General features: G+C 47.7%; 1 protein-coding gene across 2 annotated transcripts in view; it reads left to right on the top strand.

Moving 5' to 3' along the window:
* The window catches only part of LOC119446607 (gastric triacylglycerol lipase), a 61,061-nt gene extending 49,751 nt beyond the window's left edge, over window positions 1-11,310 (top strand). For both annotated transcript variants that reach the window (XM_037711083.2, XM_049664243.1), the window contains exons 4-10: window positions 1,459-1,570; window positions 2,245-2,395; window positions 3,390-3,482; window positions 3,791-3,946; window positions 5,149-5,220; window positions 8,915-8,983; window positions 10,772-11,310. In XM_037711083.2, the coding sequence (XP_037567011.1) occupies window positions 1,459-1,570; window positions 2,245-2,395; window positions 3,390-3,482; window positions 3,791-3,946; window positions 5,149-5,220; window positions 8,915-8,983; window positions 10,772-11,041 (923 nt within the window). In that variant the 3' untranslated portion in view covers window positions 11,042-11,310. The remainder of the gene's footprint in view (window positions 1-1,458; window positions 1,571-2,244; window positions 2,396-3,389; window positions 3,483-3,790; window positions 3,947-5,148; window positions 5,221-8,914; window positions 8,984-10,771) is intronic.
* The last annotated feature ends 1,382 nt before the right edge of the window (window positions 11,311-12,692 follow it).

Raw genomic sequence — 12,692 nt, 5'->3', positions numbered from 1 at the left:
CAGCAACAATAGCCATCGCGAGAGTCCATACGATTCAGACACACGTAGCTGCCGACTCCCTCAGAGCGCACATTCGTCATCTGTCAAGGATCCCCGACCATCACTTAGCTTCCCTGCCAGCGGAGAGACCTCAAGCGACCTTTTCAAAAGTGATTAGCGCCCATCAAGAGTGCATACCGTCATCGTTTACACCGGCGTCGAAGCCTTCATCTCCCCTGTGGTGCCTGCGACAGCCCCAAGTGAATTTTTATATTCCCGGAATCACCAAGAAGGCCAATCATCCATCGCTGGCTCTGAAGCAACTGACGCTCCTATTAATGCACCAGACATATCATGACTACATACATATATATACGGACGGCTCGACCTCACCTACCAGCTCAACTGCCGCATTCGTCGTTCCAGCCAAGCAAGTTGCAGGTAAATTCAAATTGTCACATATGACTACATCTACGTCGGCAGAACTTGCAGCCCTCCATGCAGCAGTGACCTATGTCACCGAAGAGCCGGCACAAAAATGGGTCATATTCTGTGACTCTAAGGCAGCCCTTCACAGTATCAAGTCAGCCTTACATCACAGAACTTACGAGCAGATGATATCCGACATCAGGGAAGTATATCACCATGCTCTGGAAACAGAGCACAGCATAGTCTTCCAGTGGATTCCTGCTCACTGTGGCATCATCGGCAACGACATTGCTGACAGGGCTGCCCGATCTGCCCACGAAGACACCCAGACGCGTACAATACCTTTGACGAGGACGGACACTGCCAGGGAACTTCGTCTGCTTGCACGCAAAACGTCACAAGCTTTATGGAGTTCAAGTGCCTTCAATTGCCGATTATATAAGTTGGACCCCTTGCTACGGCTACAACTGCCATCTAGCCTTTCCCACGGCGAAGCAACCTTGCTGTGCCACTTGTGGCTGGGAGTGGTGTTCACGAACGCGTACTCACATCGTATGGGAATGGCCGAGAGCCCGATGTGCGACTCCTGTATGTGCGAGCGAAACCATCGAGCACCTATTGTGTACCTGTCCTCGCTACGACGTACAACGCCTCTCTCTCAGGACAACTTTAGACCGGCTGGACTCAAGACCGTTCTCTGAGTCAAAGATACTCGGACCGTGGCTACACCCGTCACTGGCACAAAAAGCGTTGCGTGCATTAGTACAGTATTTGAAGTGCACCGGTTTAAGAGAGCGCCTATAGTGTCCCTGTACATCGTCACACGTGTACTCAGTGCTCATTCTCTCCCTATTTTTCTCTTTCTATCTCCCCTTACCCTTACCCTAGTGCAGGGTAGCAAACCGGATGCTCTTCTGGTTGACCTCCCTGCCTTTCCTCTCCTTGCTCTCTCTCTCTCTCTCTCTCTGTTCCTTTCAAATTTGCATTTGTTTTGTTTTGGAACATATGCATTACCGTGCTCTATCGTACGTATTCCTTTTCTTTTGTCAGCTTATCTACTGGCTGATTCAGGATACGATGTCTGGCTTGGAAACGTGCGAGGCAACACTTATTCGCGCCACCTACGCTACAGGAAAGACGAAAAGGAGTTTTGGGACTTTTGGTGAGTTGTCAACCGAACTTGTATGTCGACGAGTGGTTGGTATGCCGTCTCTCAATTCGATGCGAGTGCGCGTGAAGGAGGCAGCTGAACTTCCTTGGCGAAAGAGTTCAAGCGTTCGAACAGATGATTGCTTCATTGGTATAATTCCCACGAATTGCAATTCGAATGGGCGAATGATATGTGAAAAGGAACATCCAGACCTGTGGAACACGCTGGTTTAGCGTTTGGGCCACACCCTGTGTTCAAGAGGAAATGCCAATGGTGCACACATCACTTGCTCGTCCGTGCATCGTATGTGCGTATAGCAGCTCGTAGATTCTCTCGCGCGTTTTTTTTTTCTTTAATGTTAGAGATTGTCATGTATTATCTTTGACATTAGTTTTATTTCGTTGTAAAGATTCGATCACGTCCCTTGTCCAATTTCGCAGATGAAGAAAAGATCGTAATGCATATTTTGCATAACCGATATTTGGCTCGTAGATAAGTGCCGTAAAATGCCGTTAAATTTATCAAAGAATATGGTGTTATAGTGTTTGGCTGAACACCAATATACTACACGATATCTCACCCCTTCCAGTCCCCCAGTGCAATGCAAACAAATCATCTCGTGTACTGTTCTTCAACCAGCACGAGATGCCTGATACTCGTGATGTTCGTTCCTCTCCCGAGGGAAGCTTCGACGAGATGATTGCGTACGACCTTCCGGCCATGCTGGACTTCGTGCTAAACGAGACTGGCCAGCAGAAGCTCTTCTACGTGGGGCACTCCCAGGGCTGCCTCATACTATTTGGCCTGCTGGCCGAAAGACCGGAGTACAACGATAAGGTAGGTGAAGGGCAAGTGTGCTGGAGCATTTCTTTTTATTGCGATAGCAATTATATGGACACTCAAAGAGGATTTCTGCCGTCGCCGTCGCCATGAGGTTCCACATGACGTCAACGGTGATGAAATCGTCGATGAAATCGATGAAATCGTTCCTGCGTCGGCGTAACCGAGCGAACGAGCGCAGCGGATGAAAGAGCGAACACGGAGCGCAGCGGGGTATGAAAAGCGGCGAGGGCGAAAAAAGCGGCGAGGGCGAAAAAAGCGCGAGGAGAAACGCGGAGGAGGAGGTTATGGCGAAAGCGTGAGAAAAAAAGCGCGGTGCCGCGCAAGGCGTCACTGCGGCGACGATGGCTTCGAGATGGCGCCAGAGTAGCGCGCGTTATCTGGGAGGTCTGCCTGCGGCGGCGGCTGTGAATCGCGCCCACGCGTCATCCACGCGCTGCTTCTCGCGATCTCCCGATTAGCCAGGCAGTCGCGCCACACTTCGCTCCGTTTGCAACGTGCCGCACGAGACAGATTGTCCGCGCCAGCCAATATATCGCGAAATGAAAACACGTATAGAGCTGCACTCAAATTTCGCATTAGGGGGTACCGTAATCGTCGCTGAATTTTTTTTTTTTTCGCAGACACTACTGAAGCATCACATCCGATGAAAAATGGCTTGCCACGGCTTAACTTTGTGACAATATGTGTAAGATCACTGTCAAAAACGTCGTGACACTATTCGCATTAAAAAAAATATTCTTACGTTAAAACTGTAATAGCGGGTGCTAGCCAATCGTGATGTGCGCGACGTCGTTTGACCAGTGGCCAGCAGCTCTCGCGAAAAACTTCGCGATTTCGGTCTCTGATTCGCAAAGGTTTTCGTGTGCTGATTAGTTTGTTAAGCAGCGCGAGCGTGGGGTCCACGCGAGTGTGCGCTTTGCCTATATGATGTTCAGGAACAACGTTAAGAACTGCCTGGCAAGTAATATGACTCGCCTTTCTGTCACAGATCGAACTGTTCGCTGCAATGGGCCCGGTGACCACAGTGACGTACATGCGGTCCCCCATACGCTACCTGGCACCATTTGTGGAGGACGCATCCGTAAGTGCCTGCCTATAGCAGACCTCCGGCGGTCCTTGTCTTTTGCGCAGGTTTTCCTCGAAGTGATGCGTGTGAGACAGAGGACTGCAGCGGAATACGCCAACTTTACTTTCTTCAATAACTTGAACGGTGCTATGTAATTGGAGCTCATATTCAAGAACAGGCGGCGTTGAACTGCTTTCTGTTTAGAGGACAGCTTTCATGACTCAGACATGTTAATGGTGGCATTGTTTGGTGTATTTTTCCTCAGCATCATTGAATCAAGAAAGAGAGACGTTAATATATTGCCGCTGCATGGATTCTTACAGGCCGTGTTCGCCATGTTCGGCGAGTACGACTTCCTTCCGAGCAGCCCGCTGATGAGGCTCGTTGCCGGAACCCTGTGTCTGTTCGAGGAGTCACGCAGCCTTTGCGAGAACACCATCTTTTTTATTTGCGGACCGGAGGGGCCGCAACTCAACAAGGTGAGTTCGCTCGGATGAGTGACAGACCTAACGAGCTTTTCGGAAACCGGTAAGATGGAGGAACACTGATGAAAAGGAAACTGGACATCCGTTTTTGTAGTACCTTATGGGTGGTGTCCAAAACATTGCCGTCACAACGTGTTTCTGGCTCCTGCAATTGCTTCCGGTGCGTGTAGGCAAGGAAAAGCGGGGCTTTCGAGAACGATTTCGGTAACACAGAGGAATACGTAGCTGGAGCGTGGGTTTGGACGCCACCTGTGGCAAGGGGAGCTAATACAGCTCCTGGCAAAAGACTGCTTCTCAAGGTGAAGAGAGAAATGATGCATAGAAAGGCAGGGAGGTTAACCAGAGGTAGTTCCGGTTGGCTACCCTGCACGGAAGGAAGGAGTAGGGGGATAAAAAGAGAAAGAGCGCGGAAGGGGAGAGAGACAGAAAGAAAGAATACACCGGAAAGGTGATGGAGCCGTGTTCATTACCCATGCCAGGAGGAATTTTCTTTAAGCTGCGTAGCTTCCGGTGAGGCCATACGGGTTTCCTTTTGTAAACCCGTGTTATTTTTGGGTGGATGTGCCAGTCTTCTCTTTAATGCTGGATACTAGCTTGTTCGTCTTTTCGATGGTATTTTATTAGATTGTCATCTGTTTCTGCCTAAGAGTCTAATCCTTAAGAATGAGTACTAGGTGCTCGCAGAATTATTTTACGGAGCACGGGTGGCAAATTACACGTGGAAAGGGCACTGATTGAGTGCTTTTTTTCTTAATAAAAGTTGAACTGTAGACAACTTCTACACTGCCAGCTTACCACAACGGTAACTGGTTAAGTTATGATGACAGGAAGAGGGGTGAACGCACTGCAGCAGTTAGGCAGCTTCACTAACATGCGTTGGCATTTACTTGCACATTAACAGAGCTACGACCTGGAAGTCTTTAACCGCGCTAAATGTAAGCGCACGTTTCTTTTTGTTTTCCATCTCCAACGGAGTACCGCGAGCCTCAAGTATCTTTCAATTAAAAGCGGAAGAAAGAACAGTAAAAGATGAAAAGACACCGCAATCAAGTGCATCGTCATAGTAACCGGCGTACCGTTAAAAGATTCGCAGATAAGCAGATCACATTGTTCGTGAACGCTGTTCGTGAACGCTGTTCGTGAACACAATGCGCCGTGATGGCATTTTCGTGTAGTTTCATGTTGCACTCTTGCAGACCCGACTCCCTGTTCTGGTGAGCCACACGCCGGCTGGTACGTCGGTGAGGAACATGGGGCACTACGCTCAGGTGAGACGAAAGATCGAGCATTGTTCGCATACGAGGTGGACCTCGTATGCGAATCTTTAGGTGCGAATGTACGAAAACAAGCTTGCTTTACATTTTCACGTTGTAGTGACGGTGAACGACCACAGTGGCCGAAAGTCGCGAGAACTAACTACTTATTGGTCGAACTCAAAACGAAACAAGTGAGAACAAAAGCAAAACAACACTCAGCACAGTGATACCGGCGAGCACACTAGTCTATTGTCGAAAATCTGATCTGCGGGTCGAGCGCGTGGGCTTTTATGAGTCGTCGAAGGTTCCAGCACAATCACTTGGGTTCGCATACCTTCCAGAAAGCACAAACGACACTACTCGCCTCGCGCATACAACCGATTACACAAGGTCCGGCGAGAACATGGACAACAGATATAATCACCGATAACATTCGAGTAGGTTCCAAATCACGGAGGCGCGTCTTGCGCTGAGCGATGAAATGTGGTCCCCGGAAAAAGGATAAAACCAATTGCACGTGTCAGTATTGATAAAGAATGACAACAAATGAAGGCCGCCTCGGAGCTGCTGCAGTGAAGACAGCGATAAATAGAAGCTCGTGCCCATTCCTGTCGACCGCAATATTGGTCTCGCTTCTAGCAGCATTGCAAGTATACCTTGTAAATAGTGTTTGACGCAACATTCGGTGAGCCTTCCCAGTACCCGCCATAGAGCTTCGCAGTGGTCGCAACGCTGACCGACCCGCCATGCCCTCTGGCGATGGGATCTTTCGCAGATGCGATCCAAGAGACTCGCTCTCGCGTATTTACTTACACCTCACGAGATTTCACACTTTTTTTTTTTACTTCAACTCAATGTTTATTCTTACTTTTGCACAGCACGTACAAATTGTGCGGTGTGGAAGAACGCTCTGGCGAGAAAGCCGCAGATGTTGAAATGGAACGGCGTGAAAAAAAAAGAAAAAAGATGAGCCACCAAGGCAGGGTGTAAGCAAACAGGCCGAGCTCCGCACTCGCAACAAAAATTGATTTCGAACTGTCACAGTAATATACACAAACCTTCAAACCTGAAACAAACCCACAAACCCTCTTACCGCGGGTAATCTCGCTCGAGTAAACAAACCCTCCTTCCACAAAAGTAATCTTTAGCGAGTAAACAAACCCGCCTTCCGCTCAAGTAATCTTGTCCGGAAGAAAGGAAGGGTTCTCCTGATCCTTTTGCAATAACACAGAGCGAAGGCCCCACTGGGCCCGTTTCACGCAGCTACAGCAACACAGAGTCCAACAAATGGGCACAACAAATCAATACATTCGACGTGCCTCACGCACTATCTACACAGTTATATATGTATATATATACACGTATGTATGAAGGGTGTTTGAGCGAACACTTTCAAAATTTTTTAAACGTTTCCTGTCGCAGATAGCACAATTCTATTCATGAGCTGGTCTACTCGAAGAGGCGGACATTACTTGCCCAAAAAGTTCAAATGCATAATCGACTAATTACCAAAAATTCACTAATTACATTTTTAACTAATTATCTTATGACCAATATTGAAATTCATAAATTACAGCCTTGAGATTCGCAAGACGGATCCACTTGGAACAAATTCTCAGGATGACACCAGTTTCGAGATATTAATTCCCGAACTTTGCGGAAAAATGCATTGGCGTTCCAGTTACTTTCTTAACAAAACGTCGTTTTATGCATTGACGCACAAAAGTAACTGGAACGCCAATGCATTTCTCAGCATAGTTCGGGAATTAATATCTCGAAAGTGGTGTCATCCTGAGCAGACCAGCTCTTCGAGCAGACCTCTTCGAGCAGGCCAACTCATGAACTAGAATTGTGCTATATATCTACCACAGGCAACCTTTAAAAGTTCTGCAAGTGTTCAATGAAACACCCGGTATACTCACTCGGCTGTTTTATTAAATATGTGCATTAACTTACACGTGCATGCGCGGCAAATAAATCATTCAACGTCCTGCAAATATCAGACATGCATTACATACTTATGTAGAGACTAGCAGAATAGCTCTTTCATACAACACCTGCACAGCAATTAGCTGTCCTGAAAAGCATTAATCGTGTTCGGAGATCTGACCCGGTATAATGTAGCGATTCTTTTCGCTCAGTTCTATTCGTTTCTTATCATTCACCACTCACGACCGGCTGATCGTGGTGATGACGCAGGCGGAGTGCCGTGTGGACCAATGACAAAGCGCGAAAATAAAAAAAATAAATAAAAAAATCGGTGTAAACATTTTAGGGTTTTACGTGCCAAAACCCCAATGTGTGGTACACGGGTGTTTTTGCATTTTGCCCCCGTCGAAATGCGGCCGCCGCGGCCGGGATTTGGTCCCCGCGTCCGCGGGCTTAGCAGAGCAACACCAACGCCATTACGCCACGGTAAGAGTCGGAATAGAATCGCTACGTTATCCCGTCCTTGTCTTCTTTCTTTATTTTTGTTGAAAGTGCTATTTTCAACATCTGACAAACTGGAGAGCATGCGAATAAGGAAGCCCTGCCGCGCCGTCAACGTCTCATTACACTACAGAAATCGCTCAAATTGTAAGTCTGAACGTGAAGAGGCATAATTTGCCAAATTATGCAACTTTCACTATTATTGCGATAGCAATTACATGGACACTCAAAAGCAGATTTCTGCCGTCGGCGTCGCCGTCGCCGTTGCCGTCGCCGTCGCCGTCGCCGTGAGGTTCCGTATGACGTCAATGGAGATGAAATCGTCGCCGAACGCTGTATGTGCGAGTGAAAGGGCGCGAGGGACGCGCACTTTCACGGGGAGTGAACGCACGGCGGAGAACAAACGCGCGTTCTGCGCTGTGCTCCCTTAAGGGCTGCAGAAGTAGGCGTCTCTTTCCTCCTCTACAATCACCATATATGTAGAGTAAACGTACCTTCTTCCGACGCGCAAGAGGCCGTGGGGGAGGGGAGGGAAGGGAGGCGACGTTTAGCTGCGGCACCAAGTGCCTATTTATATCAGAGGTTCCGGCAACAGTCACCAACGCCGCACGCATTTTGAGCGAACGCGGGCAAAACGCCGACGGCGTCGATAACAGTTCTGCGTGTTGCCGGTGCTGCTGCATGCCGAAGTTTATACAGCTGATAAAGCTGCTATCATTACTCCGTATAGCTGTCTTCAAATTTGCTATCGCAATTGATGCTTCGCCTTTCAGGTGAAACTGCGACAACTTTTTCTATACATATACCCTTCAATTCACCGTTAGGATAACAATGTAGGCTACTGTCATTCGAAATTACCACAAGAAATATAATTTGATGAAAAGCTTGTGCGCGGCGGTTTTCTGTGCCTGCTGCAATTATAGAAGTTATAGGTACGGTGCGTACAGTGCTCAGCGATTAGAACGCGACACTTGGAGCGCATGGTTGCCTGCATTTTTGTAAATGTAAATGGGCAGCCTGCAGACTGCTCAATGTGTGTAAGCATCCCGGAAAAACTCTAGGCTTCTGGCCATCTGCTGTTTCTAGGCTAGTGACGTTGACGTCACATCTGGTTTCAGCTACCCACATCATCTGCCGTCGTTTTGATCATTTTCGATGACCGAATATTTGTAGGGCAGATCAAGATTTGCTTAGCTTTCTTTCGTTGCATCATAGTCTATTTCAATCAATTTGCAAATTTTCACGTTTGTGTCTTCTGCTTCTTCCCCTGCTTTAGTTGGTGTTAAGTGAGAAGTTCCAGAAATTCGATTTTGGCAAGACCAGGAATCGAGTCCGCTACGGACAGGTGAGGTCCTGTTGACATTTTTTGATGGTCGCGTATAGTCTGCCAGGTAGTATAGGAAGGGAATGTAGTTTTTGTGCTGCTAAACATTTATGTCTCTCTTACAGGGCAAAGCGTAATTGTTGTCAATTTATAGTCTTTCCAAAGTGTAGAAAATGTCGCATTCAGAAAGAAAGAAAATGTGATCCTTTTAACAGCGAAGCTGTTTAAGCCAGCCGTAATTTGTGGTGCGTATCAAGAAGCTACCAAGAAAGAAAATAAGATAAACTTTCTTGTCGAGTCGGGATTCGAGCCCGCGTACCCGCGGTCCCAAAGCGAGCGTCGTATAACCATTAGGCTATACAGCTACGCTTGCAGAGCACGCATTTATGCGAACCATATGATTGCGTTCGAGCGTCGTCGTCTTCGTCCACATCTGGCGCGTTCGTACGCTCGTGCTCTGCGAGGTGAAGAGGTTTTGCGCACTATGAGAGCGAGAGAGAGAGAGAGAGAGACGCATTCATGGAGCGGCTCTCCTGGAACGCGGTGTCGGTGTTGCAAGCTGCGCTATGCAACGCGGAGTGACAGCCGTAAGTCCGAGACACGCGAAATGAAATTATCATCATCGTGAGTAGTAAGATGAAAAGTTCGCGCGCACTTCCGGAAAATGCTGGGCTACGATCGCCCAGCTTCGCGGTCGAGTGCAAGGTCAAGTGCAAGGTTAAGCGTTTTTTTTTTTTTTTTCATTGGTTCCAGGGCACACTTGATGGAGAGCAAATAACAAATGCTTATATGCAGCAAGTGGTAACAAAGACAGCAACGCTAAATTAATGGAATCACATTATGGTCCGGCACTATATACCTAGCCAAAGGTATTTTGAATGCTTGCGACAATATATCTCTTCGTGTGAGAGCCACCCTCTCTGCATACGGGGACAGTAGCAGTGGTGTAAAGCTTTGCATTGAGGCAAGCTACGCATTTAGGCTAGGTTGAACACACCGATCCAATATAACAGATAGCAAAGCCTAAATTAGCAAGAACTTCACCATGAACAACACATGATTGAATTTCGTCAAGGATCACCAACCAGCAAACATATGAAACACACGAAGAACGCCGCATCAGAATACGTAGAAGCTTGTAGCATCTGTTTCATCGAGGTTCGTTGTTATCGTGTTTTAAAACAAAACAGACACTAAGCCATTGGACAGACACCATCGCAGGAGGACTGTCAAAGTGAAGCGATATCTTCCCGGTGGATCGGCTGATATATGCTGCTAGGGACACTTATTGGTTAGCGCTTTTGGTTAATGCTATGGGGTGTGTGGCTGCTGTGACGCAGCACTGCCTCAAGGATCTATCCGCGTTGCAAACCGCCTTAAAGCCTTTGCGAGCACACATATAGTGCGCTGGTATCAGGATCGGCCCACCCACCGAGTCGCCACTTGTATAATAATACGGAACAGCCTCCACAGTGTGGCTGAACTGAAGGGAAGGAAGACGTCGTGTTAGCGCTCGATATAGCGTCGCCATCTTGGCCTCCGTTGGCTTCCGCGTAAATAAATTGTAAATAGCCTTGGGCATCAGCTGCACGTAACATTATTTGGAAGAGGTTCGGGGATTACACAATCCACGCACTGTGGAGGAAAGAACCAGAAAGCGCATCGCTTTAAAGGTAATTGCGCTTTGAAGGTCAAAGCATTTCTTTAGCTTTTTCCTACGAGAAAGAAAGAAAGAAACTTAAAATGACGGGCGCTTTTTGAAGTTGTCACTACATGTTGCTTTTCTTGCCTTTCGCTTCTTCTGCGTAGGAGACACCTCCCGTGTACAATCTGTCGCGGGTAACGGCGCCTGTGGCGTTGTACTGGAGCAGCGGCGACTGGCTAGCCGACCCGAAAGACGTGGCGCAGCTGCGCGACCAGCTGCCTCGGCTGGTGTTGGATTTTCGCGTGCGAGACCCATCCTTCACGCACCTGGACTTCAGCGTGGGCGTCGGGGCGCGCCGCCTGGTTTACGAGCCTCTCATGAAGGCCATAGCCAGCGTGCGGACCCTGTTGCGCCATTTTTACCCCGACTCGTGAACATTGCTGCAGAAAGTGCGCAACAAACCATTCGTAGCCAAAGTTGTTCAGCCCCAAACCACTTGCGGAACTCGGAAGTTTCGAATTCTGGGCATCGTTTTCAGAGGCCGATGGAAGTGTGGCGAATCTGGCATTTCAAGAAAAATACTTGGTGGCAGGTGGCGTCATTGGTGCTGCCGTTCAGGCGCTAGGTTCAAGAAACGGAACTACGCAGTCTAACAATGATAGGCATAGATGACAGAAATAATAACAAAAAGTTAGCATAACCACTTTTGTTGCATTTTGTCGCAAAAAAAGAGACTCAAGTCTAAAGAAAGGCAGATACGTTATTTCTGGGGCGTCACGCACTGAAGTCACCAGGAATGGGCCTATGGCTCAAAGGTAATTTAGAAAAAAAAATGCCTTTCGTTATTCATATTTTTCTTTTGTCCTGTACTGTTGTGCAGGCGGTAACAAAGCTCCAGAAGTTAATAGTACTGGCCTGCACCTAATAGAGAGTTTTAGAAATAGCGTCGACGCCACTGCGCATGCGCGAGACGCAAACTGCGTTTGGGTTTTGCGTCGGGTACGCTATTTCACCGATTTAGCGGGAGCCCCAATAGCAGCCCCAAAAGCTTTGCGTCAACAAACATGGCGGCGCCCATCGAAGCGACGGCTCTCATCGAGCACCAAACTGGGCTCGATTCGCGGTAACGCGTGAAGTTCGTAAGTTAGAAGGAGTGACTGCGGTTATCGCTTTCTCTCAACTAACGTGTGTAATGAAGATTGATTCATTAGACGCCGCTGATTCCGAATTCGACTGTCGATTTAATGGCTCGTAGGCCTAACATGGATTAGCTTGGCTCATGAAGGCACGTAAAGTTGGTTACTCAAAATTAAGAGCTACAAATCGCTTGCTGTTATTAGCATAACCTCTAAAATGTTATTAAACGCAAAAACGCGAAAGTCAAAATTACTCTTCTTATCATAAAATGGTATAGTTTATATTAATATTTGTAATAGTTTCTCTTTAACACCGTAGTGGCGCTGCAAGCGCAAGACGCTATTCGCAAACGCAAAGACCCTATTCGAAAACTCTTCACTCCTGCATGCCCGAACGCGAACACTCGCAAAGCTCTTTGGGGCCCCAAACTCTTGGGGCCCCTATTCTAAAACTCTCTAATAGACCCGGTTTTCACAAACTCTATCGTTCGGTGATGACCTGACATTTCCTGTCATGACCGACATAAACTGTCGATCACGACAACTTACCGGCACAGTCATGCTTCGACTAAGGTAGCCACTGAGCTTCAACAACCATGACCTCCGAGAGTGAGCGGCGTGGCTCTCCGCGACGTCGACCGATCACAGAGGCCATGCAGTAACACTCGATAACAATCCCTGCGATGTGAAGTTGTTTGATAAGCATATTTTTTTACTATATAACCCTAGTCGACGTCAGAAGTGCATGGTTACAAAATTATACATCCAGGCATTTTCGAGATGCGTTGTCGAAGTGCAGAGACCACTACATTAGGTAGAAGCATCAAGGAAAGAATATGATTATGGATAGTGTTCGCTCTCTCCTTCGTGTTCACGCGCAAGGTTCGAGAAGTCTACATGTTAAAAACAGCGTAGACAATGGGTAACAGCAAGTATTATGTCGTACTAT

The sequence above is a fragment of the Dermacentor silvarum genome, chromosome 3, assembly GCF_013339745.2.
Source record: "Dermacentor silvarum isolate Dsil-2018 chromosome 3, BIME_Dsil_1.4, whole genome shotgun sequence".
Classification (NCBI taxonomy): domain Eukaryota; kingdom Metazoa; phylum Arthropoda; class Arachnida; order Ixodida; family Ixodidae; genus Dermacentor; species Dermacentor silvarum.
The sequence above is the reverse complement of the archived record's forward strand: the minus strand, read 5'-3'. Positions and strand labels throughout refer to the sequence as shown.